At 35.6% G+C, this 24,961-nt stretch overlaps 1 protein-coding gene across 1 annotated transcript; it reads left to right on the plus strand.

Annotated features, from left to right (window-relative positions):
• Nucleotides 1–1,928: 1,928 nt before the first annotated feature.
• Nucleotides 1,929–24,602, plus strand: LOC306652102 (uncharacterized protein). Its single transcript, XM_079125159.1, has 7 exons — nt 1,929–2,028; nt 5,385–5,458; nt 12,899–12,944; nt 17,818–17,891; nt 19,065–19,116; nt 20,960–21,058; nt 24,547–24,602. Exons 1-7 carry the CDS (start codon nt 2,010–2,012, stop codon nt 24,582–24,584), a joined length of 402 nt encoding a protein of 133 aa, XP_078981285.1. The 5' UTR covers nt 1,929–2,009; the 3' UTR covers nt 24,585–24,602.
• The last annotated feature ends 359 nt before the right edge of the window (nt 24,603–24,961 follow it).

A 24,961-nucleotide genomic window follows, 5' to 3' on the forward strand; every position in this document is an offset into this window, starting at 1 on the left:
TACATTCTGAACTCTCTTTCTGTCATTTCTTCTGCCATGCTGTCATTGGGTTTTATTGATATAGCTTCTAGGTTTGTTTGGTACATTTTCTTCCCTTGTTTTCTCATATTGGTCAGATATCAGTGGGACTCTGAGATATTGCAGATTTCCTCTATTGGCTTATAGTGTCCCTGTAGATTTCTAGCATATCACCTCTTAACCTTCAGTAGCCTCATGTCTTGGAGGAAACTGATAATGCAGTGCTTCAGAAGAAAGCTACCCCTGGCCTGCTAGTGGGTGCAGAATTGTGGGATGGATGTGCTTCGAAAGCCTCTCACTAGGCATGCCTACTCCAAGAAACCTTCTGTGGACTTGGTCTGCCACTGGATGGAGGCGGGCTGGCCGGGAAAGCCTCAGGCCTCCATGCCCTGGTTTGAGAAGCTTCCTGTGGACAGGACCATGGCCTGGTCCTGTCCAGCTTCTCACTGGGAGGGTCTGTTCAGAGAAGCTGACTGTGGGCGGGGCCTGCCACCAGATGGAGCTGGGCTGCTGGGGAACCACTCTCACCACCCTGCCTTGGTCTGAGAATCTGTCTGGGGACAGTGACCCACCACTGGCTGCGGGACTCGAGGTTGGTTGTGCTCAGAAAGCCTCTCACTAGGCAGGTCTGCTTGGAGAAACTGGCCGAGGGCTGGGCCTGCTGCTGGATGGAGCCAGGCTGCTTGGGAAATCCTCTGGCCCTCCTGTCCTGGTCTGGGAAGCTGCCTGCAGACCTGACCAGGGCCCGCTGCTTGGGACTGGGTGTGTGCAAAAAGCCTCTCACTGGGTGGTTCTTCTCCAAGAAGCTGGCCATGGAACTGGCCTGCTGCCAGATGGATCCAGGATGCTGGGGAAATCCTCTCACTGCCCTGCCCTCTTTTGAGAATCTGCCCACTGTCCTGGCCTGCTGCCCGAGCCGAACTTCACCCAGTGGGAGGGACTCATCAAGTGTCTCTGAGTTTGTCCGAGTCTCTCAATACCTCCCCTTTTTGAATTCTGAGTTCTGGGGTGCCAGGAGATGCAGTCACCCTCTAGTCTGCCATCTTGAAACCCCTTCTAGAAATCATGTTTTTAAGATAAATTTTCTTTTTTGACAGGCAAGAAGGACTTGGGATAGTGCATTCAAAGAATCCAAAATAGAAAGTATCAAGTACCTAGCTCTAAAGATTTTTTTGAAAAAGCTAAAGGGAAGGGGAAATGAGGGGAAAAAAAAGATATTAGCTAGGTAATTTTGGAGGGGATAAATGAGGAAACTGAAAGAATGCGATTCACTTCTATCAGGGTACCTGCATTAAAACCAAAGGTGAGATGATTGCTGGTCCACAGATGATTGAAACCAGTAGGGACTGGAATAAATTTCTCCTGCATACCTAACCAGCCCACATTCATATGAGTTGCAAACATATCAGTGATTCAGATGAGAGGCCTAGCATTTTGAAGCTTTGGTTGTTTTAAAGACAGCTATTTCATTATTTTTTGGGCTTCTTCTACTATTTCTACTAGTACTTCTACTACTAGTACTACTACTACTACTACTACTACTACTACTAATCTACCACTGCATTGGAAAGAATCCATATCCTTGGTTATGTCAAAAATGCAATCTCTTGGGGTGCCAAATTCTGATCTCTAGGTACCTAGTTTTCTGCTCAGTCAGCACTTTCTGAAAATATTTGAAATTAAATTTATGTATGCTATACCATAGTCACTTTCACCAGAATTCTTGATGGAATTCATTCCTTTATTCCTCAAACACCAAGACTAATACTCATAGTGTATGTACCAAAGACTTTGAGGCAAAATACTTAACTGGTATGTGTCAAATCTGTGAACTTTCAGAACACATTTTGCTTTGGATTAGCTTTTCTGAATTCTTTCATCTTTATCATGTGGATTTTGTTTCTGTTTTTAGATGTGGAACCTGTATCTGTGCACAAGGGAGGAAGAAGATACACGAAATGGCTTAAACCAGAGGATTCAGACAAGAAGGTATGCCACTGTCCCACATGGGTATGAAAAAGACAACAGTACATATATTGGCTTTGGTTCCAAAAGCATATGTCTGATCTAATTAGTTCAGAAAAACCTGTCTGATGAGAAATGGATTCTCTTCACAACTTTGGACTTTTTGATACTAAGACAAATGAGGTACAGGTTGCATGCTTACAATAAAATGGATCAAACAATTCTGACAGGTCACTCTACATATGTGCTACCATCTTATTACTCCAACTTTGACGTTGAACTTCTCAGGTTCCTTGCTTGCTCCTCTGCATACAGATGTCTTGTTCTCTAGCATTCTGCATAATCACATTGGTATTTTACCCTTCCCTAAGTATTCATGGTCATTGCAAAGTTGTTCTTACCATTGGAAACTTAACTGCAGCTTTTACTAAAGCTATAATTCTTATATTGATTTAGTATATTTCAGTCATGTGATTATATTCAACAAAATCCCCAAACAAATAAGAAACCCAAAGCTAATGAAATCTTTATCAATTCTCTCTGAAATCCTTATCACTCAGGCTAAGCTGCATATTCATTCAGTAGGAACATGAGGTGGCATTGACATATTCCAGTTTTTGTAAGTATATATTTAATTTTCTTTTCTGTATCTAAGGACTTACATGCTTCCTATGAGGTAATTAATCATCTACTTTTATGTTTCATTAATAACTGAATGCTGGGTGAAATACAAAACATTTACAAAATATCTTGTCTCCAGGAACATAAAGCCTACAACCAAAATCAAACATACATTTCCAAAAAATGGAAATAGGATGAAGGGAACAAGGAAACTGAAATCAGTTAACTTTTGCAGTGCAACTTCTATGAAAATACCTATATTAAAACCTTGGAAATGATAGGCAATTTCTCACTCATGATTTACATGTTTTCTGCAATGCTTTGGGAGGACTTGCCCCATCAGATCTGTGTTGGTGTTCGCATTCATGTTTCAAAATGTTTCTGTAAATGTCTGAGGAAAAGGTGTTTTAAAATACCATATCATAGACATTTCTACAAATAAACTTCCCAAATTGGAGTTGTTACACCAGTTACCTGGATTATGAGACTTATTTGCTTGCCACCCAAGTTTTATAGATAGGCCCAGGGAAGCAGAGTTAGATTCCAGAATCCTGAGACCATAAGGAAATTTTTTTTGAAACCAGAATGTCAAGTCCTGTCTGTAAATTAGGAGAAACTCATTTATTAGACACTGTCCACTCTACTTTGACACCCAGTGTACTGACTGAATGCATTAAAACTTTTGTTATGGTTCATATGCCATTTTATTTCATGACTTTGACAACCTTTCTGGTCAGCTTTTAGCAAGAAATGATAAAATGTATGATCTTATGTACTTTCATTTACCGCTTGCTTGTAAAATGAACATTTACTGTTGAACACTCTTTCCTGAAATTTTGACTCAGAACAGTCAATACATAATACTTCCACACACCAAGGAAGTGTTTTCTCATCACTCTTTGACTTGATGTTTGTTATCCTCTCCATGGTGATGACAAATCCAGATCCTTCTAGAGACATGCCATCCATTCAGGCCTGCATCAAACCAGTAGTGCATGGTTGCATTCTCATCATCCCTCTCCATTCATGAGCATGTGCCTCAAGTTCTAATGCTCACACAGTTTGATTGGTCCAGTTATGTATGTATATGTGGCATATTACTATCTTTGGAATGTGGTTTTCCAAATACCTCAACATTTCTAGGCATCTTTCACAGTACAGTTGTGCCTAATCTGCATCTTTAGTCCTTTCCCTGCCTGTATACTCCTCTGGCAGTTTTCACCAATTCCTATATTATCAGACAAATACTGTGTCATTTAAGCCTGTCTCTATGCCATGCTACATTCTTCCACACCATTACCATATTCTGCCTCTGCATGATATCCTCACTACTTAAGTCTGCATTCATTCCTACCTCTAAAATAGGCACTATCCATGAACCTATTATGGACTCAGAATCATACCTCACACTCAATTTTGTTTGCAAAGCGTTCACACCAATGTGATATAAAAGCATCCCCTGGCACTCCAGGACCTAATGGAATAGAGAGGAAATGGAATAATTTACAGGTCAAGTGGTTATTCCCCAGTACAAAAGTGGGTCCATGTGTGAGATAACACTAGTAAAGGAAAACCAGTGTATGCCAGGAATAGCAGGCACTATGATTGATGCTTACAAATGTGGAGTGAATACTAAAAGAAGAAATGAAGAAAAAGGAAAGAAAAGGAACATGCAGTTCACTGGTAAAAGTGAAACAGTGACCATTTGTTGTTGTTGTTGAATTCCAAAAATGCTGTGCAGTTGTTCTTGAAAAGTTACTATTATGACAAAGATATAGTAATGAGTGTGAAGATTTTTTTATTTATTTTTTCACATATTTAGAGACTTTATTTAGATTCTTTGTACACAAATAGGTACAAATTTTTGTTTCTATGATTGTGCATGATGTAGATTCATACCATTTTTTAATCATATGTGTGCATAGAATAATGATGTCTGTCTCATTCCACCATCTTTCATACTCATGTCCCCCTTCCCTCTCACTTCCTCTATGTAATCTAAAGTTTCTCCATTTTTCTCTCACCTCCCACCTCCCCATCTCCACTATGTATCATCATCCCCTTATCAGGGTAAACTTTCAGCTTTTGGTTTTTTGTGACTGGCTTATTTCTCTTAGCATGTTATTTCTCAATTCTATCTATTTATGTACAAATGCATAACATTATTCTTCTTTATGACTAAATGATATTCCATTGTGTATATATGTCACCATTTCTTTATCCATTCATCTGTTGAAGGGCATCTAGGTTGGCTCTTGTTTCCATTGTAATTTTAATATTTTTTTTCTGTAAAATGTCCTTTTTCCTTGAATGGATGGACTTTTGAGTCATCATATGCATTGAACATGATGAACTCTAGTGTCTCAGGAGTATTGGATCTGCCTAATTACTCCCTAAATAACTCAGTATACCCTGAGAGAAGAGGGGCACATCTCTATTTACAGATTCTTGGGAGGCTGAGACAGGCTGATTGCAGGTTTTATGTCAGGCAGGGAATTTGCAGACTGCCTGTCTCCAAATAAAAGACGACTTGGGATTTGAAGTAGTGACACAGTTCTCTGCAAGGATCCACCTGTGCCTTTGTACAATCTCTAGTTCCCCACACACAACAATCCAAAAGTTTCAAACAACATAAACATTCACCTAAAATTAAATTTAATTTAAAATTATAATTGTGAAAATAAAATTATAGAAGTATTAGTATTTCCTTTCTTATGTGGCCAGATTTTCACTCATTCTAACAGTTTAAAGTAGCTTAAGTACATCTTTATGTTTATCAGCAGAGTCACATTTGGACATGTTATCAGCAGAAGAGCAGGAATGGCTTGATGGCATGGGACATAGCCAGCAATGGGTATGTAAAGTGTCAATTTAAATTTCTTGTCAACTTATTTGCTTACAGAAAGGAGATTAGGCCAAACAAAACATAGCAAAATATGCATAGTATATTGGCCAGACAATGAAGAGAAGCAGTAGAAAATAACAATGTATACCTCACTGAAAAAAAGACATTAGGGACAATAAATTTATCATTATAAAATCTAAAAAAAAAATGACATTGAAAGTACTGACAGTAAGCAGAGACTGAAGAGGAGATGAGAATGAAATTTAAGAAGGATGAGAATAGAAAGGATTTAAAATAAGAAAAAGAGATCAAGGACCCTAAAACAAGGAATGAATGAACATATCTGAAAAACAATCAGATATATCATGAGAAAAGAAATAAGTTGGGAAACCCAAAGATAAAACAAACCAAAGATGAAAAAGACACACTTCAAAGCTCTGAAATCTTCCCATTTCCCTGGTACTAGTGTAACTGAAATAAAGGAACCTCTTTCTAGGTTTTCTAATTTTGGAAACATATAGCTTTTATGAAGCAAATATGATCCAGCAGTTTTCTTTTCTGCTCTGGCTCAATCACGCCTTTCTTTATGGTGGAGAGCACAACCTTAGCTTACCTACTTTCTTCCCCCTCACCCCACCCAGAGAATGCTGATGTACCACTGCAAATGTTAAAGGAAATGCAGTCTCAGTACTGGGTTTTGTATTGAATGATGTGGGTCTCCTTAATGAAGAAATTTCCTGATAAACCCTCTAATCTGTGGAAACTGTGGAGTAGTCTGTAATGCATTTCTTCTTTAACAAGCCACTGTTTCTGGTTTCATCTGGTGACAGGCTCTCCATAGTGGCTTTCCGGTGTTTACCCACAACCCATCTTTTTGATCATGTAGCCACAAAACAGATCATTTGACTGCCATCTCTGAAATGCAGTCAATAAGCACTGTATGATGCTGTGCTGCTACACTTTTCCCTTGGGATTTCTTTTTTATTTATTTTATTTTATTTTGGTTCATTGTAAATAAATGGGGTACAAATTTTATTTATCTGGTTGTATACATACATGTACATAAGGTAATGATGTTTGTCTCATTCTATTGTTTTTATTCCCCTACCACACCCCATCCCTCCTTTTCCTCTATACAATCCATCCTTCCTCTATTCTTGCCTCCTCCTCATCCCACATTATGTATCATCATCCACTTATCAGAGAAATCATTCAGCTTATGGTTTTTGGGGATTGGCTTATTTCACTTAGCATGATATTCTCCAACTCCATCAATTTGCCAGCAAATGCCCTAATTTTATTTTTATGGATGAATAATATTCCATTGTGTATATATATCACTGTTTCCTTATCTATTCATCTATTGAAGGACATCTACCATGGTTCCACAATCTAGCTATTGTGAATTGAGCTGCTATAAACATTGATGTAGCTGTATCACTGTAGTGTGCTGAGTTTCATTCCTTTGGGTATCGTCAAAGGAGTGGAATAGCTGGTTCAAATGGTGGTTCCATTCCAAGTTTTCTAAGGAATTTTCATACTGCTTTCCAGAATGGTTGCACCAATTTGCAACCCCACCAGCAATGTATGAGTCTACTTTTTCCCCACATCCTTGCCAACACTTCTTGTTGCTTGTATGCTTGATAATAGCCATTCTAATCAGGTGAGATGAAATCTTAGGATAGTTTTGATTTGCATTTCTTTTATTACTAAATATGTTGAATATTTTTCATATATCCGTTGATTGCTTGTAAATCTTATGAGAAGTGTCTGCTCATTTCCTTAGGCAATTTGTTGATTGCATTATCTGTATTCTTGGTGTAATATTTTTTGTTTCTTTATAGATTCTGCAGATTAGTGCTCTATCAGATATATGCATGGTAAGATTTTCTCCGACACTGTAAGTTCTCTTTTCACATTGTTGATTTTTTCCTTGCTGAGAAAAAACTTTTTAGTTTTAATCTATGCCAATTATTGATTCTTGTTTTCATTTTTTGTGCTTTAGGAGTCCTGTTAAGGAGGTCTGGTCCTAAGCTGACATAATGAAGATTCGGACTCAATTTTTCTTTTATTTGGTGCAAGTTCTCTGGTCTAATTCTGAGGACCTTGATTCATTTTGAGTTTAGTTTTGTCCAATGTGAGAGATAGGGGTTTAATTACATTTTCCCAGCACCATTTGTTGAAGAGGCTTTCTTTACCTACTATGAGATAACTGTATTCATGTGGGCTTATCTGTGTGTCCTCTATTCTGTACCATTGATCTACTTGTCTGATTTTGATGGCAATACCATGCAGTTTTTGTTAGTAATGCTCTGTAATATAGTTGAAGTTCTGGAATTGTGATAACATCTGCTTCACACTTCCTGCTAAAAGTTGCTTTAACTATTCTGGGTTTCTTATTCCTCCAAATGAATTTCATAATTGCTTTCTCTATTTCTGAGGTACAATATTGGAATTTTAATTGGAATTGCATTGAATTTGTATAGCACTTTTGGTAATATCACCATTTTGACAATATTAATTCTGCCTATCCAAGAACATGGGAGCTCTTTCCATCTTCTAAGGTTTTCTTTCATTTCATTCCACAGTGTTCTGTAGTTATTGTAGGTACTTTACCTCTTTATGTTGATTCCCAAGTATTTTATTTTTTGAGGCTATTGTGAATGGGGTAGTTTTCCTAATTTCTCCTTCAGAGGATTCTCACTTATGAATAAAAATTCATTAGGTTCATGAGCATTGATTTTATATTCTGGTACTGTACTGAATTCATTTATGAGTACTAGAAATTTTCTGGTGGAATTTTTTGGCCCTCTAAATATAGAATGATATCATTGGCAAATAGGGATAGTTCGAGTTACTCTTTTCCTATTCATATCCCTTTAATTTCTTTTGTCTGTCTAATTTCTCTGACTAGAGTTTCAAGGACGATGTTGAATTGGTGAAAGAGGGCATCTATGCCTTGTCCCAATTTTCAGGGGAAATTCTTTCAGTTTTTGTCGATTTAGAATGATGTTGGCCATGGGCTTAGCATAGATAGCCTTTACAATGTTGAGGTATATTCCTACTATCCCTATTTTTTCTAGTGTTTGGAGCATGAAGGGGTACTGTATTTTATCAAATTTTTTTCTCTGTATCTGTTGAAATGATTATATGATTCCTAATTTAAATCTGTTGCTGTGGTGAATTACATTTATTGATTTCTAGATATTGAACCAATCTTGCACCCCTGGGATAAAACTCACTTGATCATGGTGCACTATCTTTTTAATATATTTTTGTATGCAATTTGCTAAAATCTTGTTAAGAATTTTTTGCATCTATGTTGATTTAGGGATATTGGTCAGAAATTTTCTTTCCACAGTGTTTCTCTGTCTGGTTTTGGTGTCAGGGTGATATTAGCTCCATAGGTTGAGTTTGGAAGTGTTCCCTCATTTTCTATTTCATGGAATACTTTGGAGACTATTGAAATGAGTTCTTCTTTAAAGGTCTTGTTGGACCTGACTGAGAATCAGTCTGTTCCCTGACTTTTCTTGGTTTGGTAGGCTTTTGATGACTTCTTCTATTTCATTGTTTAAATTGATCTATTTAAATTGTGTATGTCCTCCAGATTTAGTTTGGATATATCATATGTTTCTCGAAATGTGTTGATGTCTTCGAGATTTTTTAATTGAGTATAGATTTTCAAAGTAGCTTCTAATTGTGTTTTGTATTTCAGCAGTGTCTGTCGTGATATTTCCTTTTTCATGATGAATTTTAGTAATTTGAGTGTTTTCTCCTTTTCTTCATTAGTGTGGCTAAGGGTTTATCAATTTTTTTTTCAAAGAATCAACTTTTTGTTTTGTCAAGTTTTTGAATTGTTTATTTGGTTTATTTTTATTTCAGCTCTGATTTTAATTATTTCCTGTTTTCTACTAATTTGGTGTTGATCTGTTCTTTTTCTAGGGCTTTGATCTATAGTGGTAGGTCATTTATTTGTTGACTTTTTCTTCTTTTATTGAATGTGCTCTATGAAATAAATTTTCCTCTTAGTACTGCTTTCATAGTGTCCCAGAGATTTTGATATGCTGTATCTTTGTTCTCATTTTCCTCTAAGACACTTTTTAATTCCCCCTGATGTCTTCTGTTATCCATGCATCATTCAATAGTATGTTATTTAATTTCCAGATGTTGGAGTAGTTTCTGTTTTTTATTTTGTAATTGATTTCTAATATCTTTCTGTATGATCAAATAGTATATAAGGGATTATCTCTAATTTTTTGTATTTGCTAATAGTAGCTTTATGACATAACATATGGTCTATTTTAGAGAAGGATCCATGTGCTGCTAAGGAAGTGTATTCACTCATAGATGGATGGAATATTCTACATGTCTGTTAAGTCTAAATTATTGATTGTGATATTGATTTCTATGGTTTTTTTTTAATTCAATTTTTGTTTGGAAGTTCTGTCCAATTGTGAGAGAGGAGTGTTAAAGTCACTGAGCATTATTGTGTTGTGGTCTATTTAGTTCCTGGAATTGTGAAGGATTTGTTTAATATACAAGGATGTACCATTGTTTGGAGCATAGATATTTATGATTGTTTTGTCTTGCTGATTTATGCTTCCCTGAAGCAGTATGAAATATCCTTCTTTATCCCATTTGACTAACTTTGACTTGAAGTTCACTTTATCTGATATGAGGATGAAAACTCCACTTTTTATTACTGAGTTTGTGTGTGTGGTATGTTTTCCCCCGTCATTTAACCTTTAGGCTGTGGGTATCTATTTCTATGAGATGAATCTCTTGAAGGCAGAATATTGTTGGGTTTTTCTTTTTAATCCAATCTGCCAGACTGTGTCTTTTGATTGATGAGTTTAGTTCATTAACATTCTGGGTTATTATTGAGATATGACTTGTATTTCTGGTCATTTTGGCTATTTTTTTGTTTTTAGCTTGACTTCATTTCTACATTAATTGGCTATTTCTTCAGAGTAATTCCTCCATTTACTGTCTAACATTGTTATTTTTCATTTCTTCCTCATGAAATATTTTGCTGAGAATGTTCTGTAGTGCAGGCTTTGTATTTGTAAATTATTTTAGCTTTTGTTTATCATGGTACAATTTTATTTTTTCTTCAAATCTGAAGGTTAGTTTGGTGGGCAGAATATTCTTGGTTGGCATCCATTTTCTTTCAGAACTTGAAATATGTTGTTCCAGACCCTTCTAGCTTTTAGGGTCTGAGTTTAGAATTCTGCTGATACCTGTGTTGGTTTTTACCCTGTATGTAATCTGATAATTTTCTCTTGCAGCCTTTAAAATTTTATTTTTATTTTGTATGTTAGGAATTTTCTTTATAATATGCCTTGGTGTGGATCTATTGTAATTTTGTACATTTGGTGTCCTGTAAGCCTCTTGTATTTGATTTTCCATTTTTTTTCTTCAGATTTAGAATGTTTTCTGTTATTAATTCATTGAAGAAATTATTTATTCATTTGATTTGTATCACTGTGTCTTCCTTAATCCCAATAATTCTTAAATTTGGTCTTCTTGTGATATCCCATAATTCTGAAGGTTCTGTCTATGATTTCTTACTATCTTGCTCCTCTGTCAACTTTGCTTCCAAGAACATTTTGTCTTCAATGTCTGAGGTTCTGTCTTGCAAGTGATCTAGCCTCTCAATTATGCCTTCTGTTGAGTTTTTAATTTAGTTTATTATTTTCTTCATTTCAAGAATTTCTGGTTTTTTTTCCAGAATCTCTCTTTATTGAAATGATTTTTTTGCTTCCTGCATTTTCTCTTTTAACTGTTTATTGGTGTGTTCATTCATTGCCTGCATTTGCTGTGTTATCTCATTGTTTCCCAGATAATTTGTATTATATACATTCTGAACCCCTTTCTGACATTTCTTCTGCCATGATATCATTGAATTCTCTTGATATCTATCTAGGTTTTTTGGGACACTTTCTTCCCTCATTTTCTCATGTTGTTCATGTATCTTTCCCTCTAGCAGTGTGAATCCAAGGCATGGCAGTTTCACCCCTATAGACTTATAGTGTCCCTGTAGGTTTCTAATACCTTATATTGAAGTGAGAGATCAATATTAGCAGCACACAATATAAACAATAAGCATTCTTAACCCAAAGAGTCCCTATTAAGATATTAACCATGTTGTCTTATTAAACAGGTGATGAGTTCAATTATTGTTTACAGCATAACCAATAGGTTTGCAATAAGGACCACAATTTCTAATGGTGGACAAAGCAGATGGGGAGGGGTGTAAAATACAACATTAATGAGATAAGAAACTGGTCTATAGAGGTGCTCTGTGGTAGGAATAGTGAAAGTGGAATTAAAAGAAATTAGTTATTAGCATGGGAAAAGGAAGAAAGAGTCTCCAAGGAAACAGATAAAAGGAAAGTAGAGAGAGCAAAAAATTAATAAAACATAGTAAAAGTAGGAATAATATTTATACTAGGAATAATCATAATGTTACTAATAAAAAATTCTACAATAAGACTATTCTGTAAAGTTCAAACCTCTTAGTCGTCAGTAGCCTGATGCCTGAGAGGAACTTTATAATTTGGTGTCCCATGAAGTGTGCTGCCCCACTAGGGCTGGTGGTCTCCAGATCAGGAATAATCCATGTTAGCAGGAAGAAGTGAACCCATGTGTTTATAGATGGTCAGCTACAACACAGATACTAAAATGTGCAGAGCATGGGTACCAAACTGCAGACTGGGGTGGGTCTCAGTGCTGGGCTCAGTGGTTGGGCCATGGAATTCCTTCTAATTCTTTCTTCAATAAAAATGTTGCATACTTTACTCAAACTGTGTGCTCATATGTCCAATTAAAATGTAGATGTATTTCCCATGCTAAATACACTTTAATGTGTATTTGACTCAGTAAATATTTTGTTGAAAGTCACTAAATTTTGAAAGGCCCTAATGATTTAAATGAAGCAAGTGAAGCAGTGTTTCACTCTTACACAAAGTGACAGAACTGAGACTTTCTTATCACATCAATTATCATATTTACCTCTAAAAATTTGGTCCTCTGGTATTTAAAATATTGAATGCTGTATAACATCAAGCACATTTCACAAAAGAGATTTAAATATATTTTCTACTGTGTTCATACATTTTCTGAGGAGTGCAAAATGAGCTACTTAAGCACTGATGTAAGATATTTTAGATATATCTGCTTAGGTGAGTTTGTTATCAGGGAACACATTTCCTATTTCATCCATCTTGATATATCCCATCAGTAGCCAGATAAAGAGAGAAACTCATTTTCATCTGGAGTGTATTAGAAAGTTTTTTTTTTTTTTTTTTGGAAACTATGGTGCAAAAAATATAATGATTTTAATTTCTAATTTCTGATTCTCATGATTTCACAAGTAGAAACATGGTGATTTCTAAAGAGTGATGATTAAATCTATATGCATCTAATTATTGCCATTATTTTTACCAGAGTGGCTCTGAGCAACATCCAGAGGTGTGTGCTTCCTGTATATCTGGTGAGTTTTATCCAAGAGCAAACAAGGGAGCAAATAGACATGTAGAATATATGAACCATATATTATTGAAAATACTTTAAAGTGAATGTGCCTTAAATAATGAAAAATAGTATGTTGTAATTATTTAAAGACAGTTCCTATAAAATATCATAAGAAAAATGGAAGAAAATAGGAGGCATAACTATTAGGTTTCAGCCACAGGTTAAATTGGGGGTATTGCTAAAGGAACTGAACTTTGACATTTGACATATGCTTTCATCACAGGAAAGTTGGAAATAATGAAAAGAAGAGAAAAGGAGGGAATGAAGATTGAGAATCTTAAGGGGAACAAAGAGTTGAAGAAGGTAAAAAAAGCAGTGAAACTCAGTGGAGTGTGGGAAATTCAAGCCACATATGAAAAGGGAAAAGAGGAGAGTTTTTAAACTATGGGAAGAATTTGTTTCAAGTTCCAAAGATGAGTGAAGGAGAGAGTCAAACTTTCTCACACTTTCTGGTTTAGTCATAGTTGGGAAATGAATTGAGGAGAGAAGACGTGATACCAAAGAGCTAAGTAAGTTCATTTGCCATAAATTATTAGGAATATATACAATTTAATGATATGCAACATGTTTCTACTACCTAGAACAAAAACATAGTGCAGAAACAGCAAATGGAATAATTGAAATATGAATTGTTATGGAGCATTTCCCAGAAAGATTTCTAAAATTCACTTTGGAAAGATTACATATACTTCTACATTTTATTTGAGGGGTCAGCCTAGGGAGGAATTGAGAGCTACATTCAAATTAACCTACACAAATTGAAAGCTGACAAATTCACACTGGAAATCTAAAACTGTGAGAAATCATCCCTTCAAGACTATGTTCAAAAGTTCATTCTGACTCAGCAGGTCTTTGAATCTACATGTCCATTAAATTCTAAGGTGATTACAAAGATCATGGTTCACAGACAACATGTTTTGGAGCCGGGGAATGAATGTCCTTTTGGGAAATAAAAAGGAAAAGGTATCAGTTTCTATCAGTTTCTACAGTTCAGAACAGAAGCAGATCAAGGGCAAGCATAAGTCTTTCTTTCATTCTGAGACTATTTCTTGGGAATTGGAAAAGACTCAAAAGACAAAGATCAAAAATTTACATAGCTAAGATGAATTTTCTAAGTTGGCAGGCAAGGAAAAGTGGAGCTAATTCAAATGAAGAATGTAAAATCAAAAGAATCAAGTCCCCAACTCTGGGAGTTTCATTGGAAAAGCTAAAGAGAAAGGAAAATGATGGGAGACTGAAGCAGTTTGGGAAAAATGAGGAAATGGAGATATTGCTACTCAACTCTATTCAATTTATCTGTCTCAAATCTAAGTGAAACTTTTTGTGGTCCAGAGATAATTCAAACCAGTAGGGACTGGAAGAAGCAGCTACAAATTTCTCCCCTTTATATCTAGTAGGCACCAACATAGGTAAGGTGTCAATATGAGTCATTCAGATGAGCAACCTAGCATTTTTGAAGCTTTGATTTTTAAAGGCAGCTAATATTTTGATTGTTCCTATTATTAATATTACTGTATTTATCTATTAGTGCACTGCAGTGAAACCATGTTCCTAGGTGTGTCAGAAAAGCATAGTATTACTAGAAAAATTCTGATATATAGGTAGAAAACAATGCAGTCAACTAGCCCTCTGATGAAAATCCTTGAAAAGCTCCCAAGTTTATGTCACACTAGATACATTATTTTAAGTAGAATGCTTTACGTAGTTTATCCCTCAAATAACAACACTGTTACTCTTAGAGTATATAAAAATTTCTTTGAAACTTGATATCTGATATCAAGTTTATTGATATCTGATAATTCTGCAAGCTTCAGAATGCATTTTTTGATTGCTTGTATGAACTCTATTTTCTTGTACATTTTCTTATAGATATGAAAACACTCTTTTCACACAAGAGAGGAAAATGAAACTTGATGTTGGATAAAATGGAGGATACAAGAAAAGAAGATGCACCACTTTCTCACTTGGGTAAAAACAAATGCAAACATGCAGATGCATATTTGTTGTTATTGTAAACACATATATCTGAGCTAATTAGTTCAGAAAACTCTCTTGGATGAGCAAATAAGTATACCTTTCCCTGGAATCTCATCACAATTTGGACTTATTGATTATAAGGTAAATGGGGGAGAGAATATGTACTTATTATTAAATGGATTAAATGACTCTGACAGGATTCAATTGAGATATGTGCTGCCACATTTTAATTTATGTTTGACATTGAATTTATAAGGAAACTTTTTTCCTCCTCTGAATACAGATCAATGTGCTCTCCAGCATTCTCATTTTGACACTGGTATATTCACCAATGTCTTTGTATTAATGGTCATTGCAAAAATTATTTTACTAATGGGAACTTAACTGCCTATTTAACCAAATATTCCTGATTTTGAGTTAGTACATTTGAGACTTGTAACTTTATGAAATACCTATGTGATTTAACTAACTCTTTTCCTATAAAATAAATCCATGGTTGCTGGATAATATTCTTTCCAGAAATATTTATGAGTTGTAAATCAAGAATATACCTGCACCTAGCAATGAAGTGTTTGCTCATATGTCTATGACATATTTTATTTATTTTCTTCTCAATGGTGAACAATGAGAGAGAAATTTTGCCTGCTAAGAATTTGCTCTCCCACTGAGGTTCTACCACAGATCTCTCAGATTCTTCAAGGGTTTGTATATATTTGAATTGCACAAAAGTGTTCATAGGATCCTAAAAGAGTTCCCTAAACATAGGAAGACATTGCCATAGGAGATACTGCATGGTAAATGAAAGCAACATTCATAGTTGCTGCATTTTATTACACAATGCATTTGAAACTTTGAGTTCCAATTAAGACCAGAATCTCACATTTACGTAAACCAGCTTCTTATTTGTTCCTTTAACTTTCATTCAACACAGGTCACTGGACATTTTCCATCCTCTGTATGTCTGGAAATACTCCCCCAGTCAGGCTGCAATCAACACCTAGTGCACTGCTGCAATTCTCATTACACATCACAATTCATACACATGCCCTTCATGTCCACCTGCTTGTATCATTGAGGTTGGCCTCTTTATGCATATACTGCATATGTGACCATCAGTTGTATATAGAACATGGATGTCCAAGCATCTTGACTTTCCAAAGACTCTTTCAAAATAAAAAAAAATTGCCTTACTCCGTATTCTGAACACTTTCTTTGCCTGCTATGCCCCCTACCAGTTCTCCTCACCCATCCCTGTAAGGAGACACTTTCCCAGACACTTTCCATTTAAACCTGGCCTCAACATACAGCCTTTCATGCTCTCAGCATTTTCTGTCACTGGCTAAAATCTCACTCTTTTTTTTCACCTTTGAAGAGGGCATTTATCTTTACCACTACAAAGGACTGCATCACTGACATTATTTTTCTTCTTTGGATCTTACTGTACACTCAATTATGGGGAGAGACATGCAGTGTCTCCCCAAGTGTTATACTGAAGTATTGGACTAGTAAAATTATTCCTCAATGATGTCAATATGTACTGGGTTCAGAGGGGCACACATGTACTTACATGAACTTCAGTGGTTGAGGTAGGCTTCTCTCAAGTTTCTAGCCAATCAAGAAATTGATTGACAACTTTTCTCCAAATATAATCACATTGGTTTAAATTTTCTATGAATCTTTCCTAATACAAATTCTGCCTCACTCTGTATCTTGCTCCCTTTCTCTGCTTGAGCCATCCTCTGTAAGTTCTCCTTCCCAATTCATATATCATCAGATAAACCCATTCCATTTAAAACTTTTCTATATACAGCCTTTCATACTCTCTGCATTTCTTGCTTCTGACTGATAACCTCACTTTTGAAGTCTCCATTCATCTCAATCTAGAAAAGACTTCATTCCTGGCACCTTTTGTCTCCTCTACCTCTTACTACAAATTCAAATTTGAGGGGAAATAAGTAAAATTGTTGACAGCAACGTGAAGTAGAATTTGTCCCATTAAGTCCAGGAATTAATAGAGTAGAAAGTAAAAGGAGTGTTCACAGGTCCCATGTTTATTATCCAGTATGATAACTGGGAGTATTTAAGATAGCCCTATTGAAAACAAGCAGATTCTGATAGGAATAAGAGGCTTAATCATGGAAGTTTTACAAGAAAGTAACTTCTAAAATTTTAAGGTAAAGAAATCCAAAGAAATATATAAAAAAAGCAAAAGGAGTTCATTGATAAAGATGTTAATGTGATTACTTTTTTGGGACACAAAATATGGGGTTAAATGGATTTTTAAAATTTAATATTTGAAGGAAGAGATAGTAAACTGTGTGATGTTTCATGTTTCACTGGAAATTGAATATTTTTTCTCCGAAATCTTCTTTCACCTTGAGTGGGTCAACCTGTGAGTTATTATAGGTCTTATACATGGCATGGTGACACCTAGTGTCTCCCAATGATGTTCTAAAGTGTTGGATTAGTAGAACTATATCCCTATGATGTACTGTGCTCAGAGGGGCATGCCTGTAATTGCAGGTCCTTGAGAGGCAGATGTAAGCCCCTGTCAGGTTGCCAGCAAACAAGGAAATTAACAGACATTCTGTCCTAAATATGAAGACATGGGGTTTGAAATAATTCCTATGGTGCTTGATAGGATACACATGTTCCTGCATAAAGTACAAAGGGCCACACTCCAACATTTAAGTATTTCAAATAATGGCTATATTCACCTAAACACCTGGTTAATTTAAAATTATTATTGGGAAAGTAAAATTTTAGAATTGTAGTTACTGTTCCTTTTAATTTGGATAAATTTTCTTTAACATTAATATTATAAGGTAGTTTAAGTAAATCTGTGCATGTTTCAGGAGAGTCACACTTGGATATTTCAAAAGAGGAAGTGGAGGAGAGACTCCATGGCACTGGATTTAGCCAGCAACAGGTATGCATACGTGTCATTTTGAATTCCAAATATCTTCTTTCTTTTGTTTTCAGGAGGTAAATTAGGGCAAATAGCATAACCTAATACACTTTGGGCATCCAACATCACAATTTCATATTTAATTATATAAAATGTAAGTGGTCATGAATCTGAAAATAGTTTTAGAAATCAAGGTGAATTAAAGATAAACTTTGTGCAAGAAATTGGACAAATATTTTAGAACACTGTTTGGTTTTGAACTGTGTAACTTCCTTAAATGATGAGAAATAAATTAGAGACTGACAAGTAGTCAGTTGACACTAGGAACATACATAAATGTAATGACCAATGAGCAGATTCATGTAAAATCATCTTCATTTCCAAAGGATCACCACTGAATTTCACATGACCTGCCATCCATGCCATAGTTAAAAAATCATATTCCATGATTTCCAGTGCCTTGATTAAAGAAGATAAAAGTTGTAAAACAGACACATACCTTCTTGTTAATAGAACCAAAACCATTCAGGATGCATACTTTACTGATAATTTACAGAAAATACTTATCAGGTTTATGTTCTTTCCCTTCAAGAATGCAAAAGAATTACTAAACATATTTAACTTACCTCTTTACACAATGTTAGACTAAAGTACTTTGATGCATTTGTTGGGATGTTATAAAATATTGGAGGTGTCATTTTGTCACCTGGTTCTTATGTTGTATGTGTCAGCCAGTGGAGGACTTGCATGCCTTTCAGTGGATTTCTCTTCCACAGCTACACATGAGTTCTTGTAATATGCAGGTTTGCATGGAGACAGGTCTGGTGCATTGTTTATATTTGAGCATCACATCTAAAATTGAGCATGATACTCATGCTAGTTTCATTCAGTATCTCTGCAAGGAGAAAGAATTCACTCAATCAATGATCACAGCTCACAGAAAAATATTTACCATGAGTAAATAAAATGTATGTATTAAATGATCTCAAGAAAACCACAAAATAAGGAACTGAGTGGGAAAGCTCAGCTTCATTAACACTGCATATGCTTGTGTCTCCTGTGCAAAATACTGTTGCACATAATTTAACGGTCTTATTTCCAATTCCAATGATTTCACATACATGAGAATGGTGATGTCCAAAGAGTGATGATGAAATCTATATGCAAGTAATTATCACTATTATTGTTTTACAGAGTGACTCTGAGCAACATGCAGAGGTGTGTGCTTTTTCTGGACATGCAGAAGGTAAGAACCACATAGGATCCAAAGTACCTTGCAGAGAATATTGCCAAAAATATGAGCACTACTATATAGTAAATGCTCAAAGGGTGTGTCTGTTACCTAGCTATTAAACAAAAAAGTAGGTAAGGAGTGGCATAACATATTAGGTTTCAGCCACAGATTTAATTGTGGATATTGCTAAGAAGAGAATGGTGAATTTCCTTTAAGATATGCTTTTATCTCCGGTAAATTGGAAATAAGGAAAAGGAGAGAAAAAGAGGAAAGGAAGACTGAGAACTGCAGTAAGTACACAGAGTCAAAAAGGAAAAAGAATCAATGGTTCTCAAGAGAGGTTGGGAAATTCAAGCACCATATGAGAAGGGAAAGGAGCAGTTTTTTTTATTTTTTTTTCACACTGAGGGAAGAACTTGTGAGTTTCAAGTTTGCAAGATGAATGAAAGGGAATATAGATCTGTGTCAACCTTGGTGAATTTTTCACAGTTGGAAATGGATTGAGGCATGAAGACCTGATCTACAAAGCTAAGTTTGTTGACCAACACTGAGTGGGAATATATAAAATCTAATGATTGCAACATGGTGCCACTGTCTTTGACAAAAAAAATTACATGACAGAAACAGCAAATGGAAAATTAGAAAGATATCTGAGTAGTCAAGGGGAATCCCCCAAATCCACAGGTATCTAAAATTCACTTTGGAAAGATCCTTTGAAAATTTAATTTGAGGAAACTCCAAGGGAGGACTCAGAGCTGCATTCTCATTAACATAGATGAAATGGAGGGTGACAAAGTTCACACTGGAACAGTAAAACTCTATGGAATCATCTCTGGGACCATGTTCCAAAGCTTCTGACTCAGCAGGTCCTGGCCTCAACATGTCCATTACATTCTAAGGTGATTCCATTGATCCTGGTCCACAGAAAACACTGTTTTTTGCCAGAGAATGGATGTCCTTTTTGGAAATACACAAGAACATTTCCTGGTTCCTACAGTTCAGGACACAAATACATCAAGTGCAAGTATAAATCTGACTTTCATTCTGAGCAGGTCTCTTGAAGACTGGGAGCAACTCAGAAGATAAGATGGCAAAAGTATATGACTAAGATTTATTTGTTAGTTTGGCATGTAAGAAGGAGTGGCAAGAATGAAAGATGTAAAGACACAAGCTCCCACCTCAGATTTTTCTTTGGAAAACCTAAAGAGGAGGGGAAATGAGAGAGGAACCAGGAATTATGATGAAATGGAGAAAATATTCCTCAGCTCTTTTCACCTTGTCTGCTTTCAAATGCAAATCTGGTGTAGAGATGATTGGAACCCATGGGGGCTGCAAGAATCAGGGCATTCCACAGCTCCCAGTTTGTCCCCTCCTTATCTAACAGACACCACAATGTGTGAGGCTTCCATACGTGTCATTGAGGTGAGCAAACTTGGATTTTTGAAGCATTCATTGTTTAAAAGAAGACTAATTTTCCTTTGGTACTCATCTTATAATCATCATTAATTGTTTTGTTTCCATCAGTACTTTATTGGTGTGCTGTTGGAAAACCAGGTCTTTGGCATGCCAGAATAGCAGGAAATTAGTGAGATATCTTTGGAACTGAAGAAAGCAAATGTTATCACCTGAGAGGCTTGAACATATACATGAAAATCCACTCCAGATTCATTTTTAACCAGAAGCCACTAAACAGGTTATTCCTAAAACACCATCACTGTCACTCTTAATGAATTTACCATTTACTATGAAACACAAGAGTTTATTGATATCTGATAATTCTGCAAGCTTTCAGAACACTTTTGTTTTGGACTGCTTTTCTGAACTCTTTATGCATTATCAAACTTTTTTTTCACAGATATGGGACCATACACTTTACACAAAAGAGCAAAAAGAAACTTGATGGTGGTGAGACGAGGGGACACAGGAAAAGTAGATGCATCAGTTGCCAGCATGGGTATGAAAAAACACAAACAACCAATTGTGTATTAGCAGTTATTCTAAACACATATCTAAGCTGAGTAGCTCAGAAAACTGTCTCAGATGAATAAAAGAGTATACCTTCCCCTGGAATCTCATCACAACTTTGGACTTAGTAATCACAAGGCAAATGATAAACAGGAAATGTACTTATCATAAAATGGATTAAATGATTCTGAGAAGATTCATTCAAGTTGCCAGCTGCCACATTTTCATACTCCTTTGGCATTGATCTTCTCTGGGTCCCTCACTCCTCCTCTGAATACAGATCACTCTGCCCTCCAGCATTCTCTATCTTGCCATTAGTATATATGCCAATATCTTTGTGTTAATGGTCATTGCAGACTAGTTTTACCATTGGATACTTGACTGCAAATTTTTCAAAATGTCTGTTTCTGACTCTGATTCAGAACATTTGAGTCTTGCAGCTTTTGTCAGCACATATATATTTATTTTTTGCTTTCCTGTAAATTGCATCTCTTATTTACTGAAGAACTGTCTATCCAGAAATTTTGACTAAAAGTTATAAATCAAGAATATCCTTGGACAGAGCAATGAAATGTTTGCTCATATTTCTTTGACATGTTTTGTTTGTTTATCTTCTCAATGGTGAACAATGAGGGAGATCCTCTTGCATGCTAATCAGTTGTTCTCCCACTGAGACTCTCCCACATGGTTCTCTCTAATTCTCATGTGTGTTGTTAATATGCAAGTTGCACAAAAGTGCTCACCAAGATCCTAAATGAGTTTCCTCAGAATAGAAAGATATTGCCCTAGAAGGAGCTACATGGTAAATGAAAGCAACATTCACAATTGCTCCATTTTTTTTTTACATGATAAAATGGAAACTTTGAGATATGATCAGGAGCAGTGTCTCACATTCCTGTAGCCCAGATTCTTTTTTTGTTCTTTAATTAGACTTCATTCTATACTGGTCACTGAAAGTTTTCTATTCTCTGTATTTTGGAAACATTTCCTCCAATCAATCCAGGATCTACTTCATAGATTACTGATTCCTTCTCATTATTCATCACCATTCATGCATATGTTCTTGATGTCTACCTGCTGGTAGTTTTTAGGATGATCCTGGTCTTATGCTTTTAATGCATATAGGACCATCAGGTCTGTTTAGAACATGGAAGTCTCTGTACCTTCACTTCTATAGGTAATTTTATAATAAAAATTCTGCCTCATCTCTATTTTTAACCCTCTCTCTCTGCCTACTAAATTGTCTCTCAATTCTCCTTACCAATCCCTGTATGAATGGCCTCTGTCCATTTTAACCCTGTCTCTATGTGCAACCTTTCATGGTTTCAGCATTCCTTCCCACTGGCTGACCACCTCACTACTGAAGTATCCATTCATGTCTATTTCTACGAAAAAGTTAATGCTTTCTTCTTGCATCTCCTCTGGCTCTTAGCACAAATAAGTAGAGACACCTAGTGTCTCCCAAGTGGTTTTCTGAATTATTGTTTCAGTAAAATTACTTCTCAGTGATATCAGTATGTCCTTGGTTCAGAGGGACACACCTGTATGTGTAGCTACCTTATGGCTGAGACAGTCTCCTCTCAGGTTTCCAGTCAACTAGGGAATTTACAGACACCCTTTTTTCAAATACAAATAAATAGTATTTGAAAGAATAGCTACAGAACTTGCCAAGGAAACACGTCTCTGGGTAAAATACACAACAATAAAAAAATTCAAACCCTAGATGTATTCACCTAAAACTTACCTTAATTTAAATCTTTCACATTCACTGAAATTTTTCTATGTTCTATATTTCTGGAAACATTATCTTCAACCAGTCATTCATCAATGTTGTAGATCACTGATGCCTTCTCATTATTCATCTCCATTCATGCTCATGGCCTGATGTCCACCTGCTTGTAGCATCTAGGTTGATCCTGCTCTTCATGCATATGCTGCACATATGACTATCAGCTCTCATTGGAACTTGGATGTCCAAATATTTTACATGTTCTATGAATCTTATTTAATACAAATTGTGCCTCACTCTGCATCTTGTTCATTCTCTCCCTGCACCATCCTCTGGAAGTTCTTTTTCCAATCCCCATATCATCAGATAAAATCATTGCATTTAAGAACTTTTCTGTGCACAGGCTTTCATTCTCTTAGAATTTCCTGTCTCTGACTGATAACCTCAATTTTGAAAGCTCCATTCATCTCCATCTAGAACAGAATCATCCCTAGCACATTTTAACTTCCCTACTCTTTCCACAAACTCAAATATGAGGGGAAAGAAATAAAACTCTTGAGAGAAACATGATGTAAAAGTGATCCCCTCAAGTCCAGAAAATGAAGAACTAGACAGAAAAAGAAACATTTATAGGTCCTATGTTTATTGTCCAGTATGGAACCTGGAAAATATCTGAGGAAACCCTAGGGAAAGTACAACCAGATTATACCCAGAATAATGGACATAATCATGGAAGATTCACAAGACTGATTCCTGTTAGAAAAAAAATCAAAGTAATGTAGGAAAAAAACAACATGGATTTCATTACAATGGTGTAAATGTGATCATTTATGTGGGACACAAATATGATGTCCAAGATTTTTAAAATTTATTGTTTGAATGAAGAAATAGTAAACTGTGTGATGTGTCTTTGTTCCCCTGAAATTATTTTTTTTCTGAGAAATATTCTTTCACCTTGAGCAGATCAACCTGTGAGTTATTATAGATTTTGTACATGGTGACACGCAGTGTCTCCCAATGGTGTTCTGAAGTATTGGATCAGTAAAGCTACACCTCAATGATGTCTATATGTACTGGTTTCAGAGGGTCATACCTGTAATTGCAAGTCCTTGAGAGTCAGAGACAAACCCCTGTCAGGTTGCCAGCAAATGAGGGAATTTACAGATCCTCTGTCATCAAATATGAAGATATGTGGTTGAAATAATTTTTCTTGCAATGATACACATTCAGTACATAAAATGTGCAGACCCACACACATACACTAATAAAATATTCAAGTCATAGTTATATTCTCCTAAAATTGTGCTTAATTTATTTTTTAATTTAAAATATTTTTTTCATTTTTACAGACCGCATTCTGATTTAGTGTATATAAATGGGGTGCATTTCTATGGTTATACACGATGGAGATTCACACCATTCATGTAATTATACATGTACATAGGGTAATGATGTCTGTCTCTTCCACCATCTTTCATGCCCCCACCCCCTTCCACCTCTCATTTTCCTCTGTATAACCCGATATTTCTCCAATCATTGTGTATCATCATCCACTTATTAAGGGAAAATATTTGGCCTTTTGCTTTTTGGGACTGGCTTATTTCACTTTCCATGATAAGCTTAATTTAAAGCTATCACTTGAAAAATAATATTTTAGGATCATAGCTACTATTCCTTTTCATTTGAATAAATTGCCATTCACATTATATTTTTTGTTATTTTAAGTATATCTGTGCATTTTTCAACAGAGTCACTCTTGGATATGTCATCAAAGGAAGAGAAGTAGTTACTTGATGGCACTGGATTTAGCCAGCAACAGGTATTCACTTGTGTCAATCTAAATTCCCAATTTCTTCCCATTTTTTGCTTCCAGAAGGTAAATTAGGACAAACTTAGTGACCTCATAGAATATTCTTTGGGCATCCAAACTTCGCAATTTTATTTTAATAATAAAATATTTAACTGGTCATGAACATGAAAATAGTTTCAGGAACCAAGGTGAATTAATTTTATACTTTATGCAAGCAATTGCACTGATGTTTTTGAAACAATATTTGCATTTTCTTCTCTGTGATATCCTTAAATTATGGATAAATTGGAGACTTAGGGATAAGCAGTTGAAACTAGGAACATACATAAATTCAATGACACTTGAACTCATTC

The sequence above is a fragment of the Sciurus vulgaris genome (assembly GCF_902686455.1).
Source record: "Sciurus vulgaris genome assembly, contig: HiC_scaffold_629_arrow_ctg1, whole genome shotgun sequence".
Taxonomy (NCBI): Eukaryota; Metazoa; Chordata; class Mammalia; order Rodentia; family Sciuridae; genus Sciurus; species Sciurus vulgaris.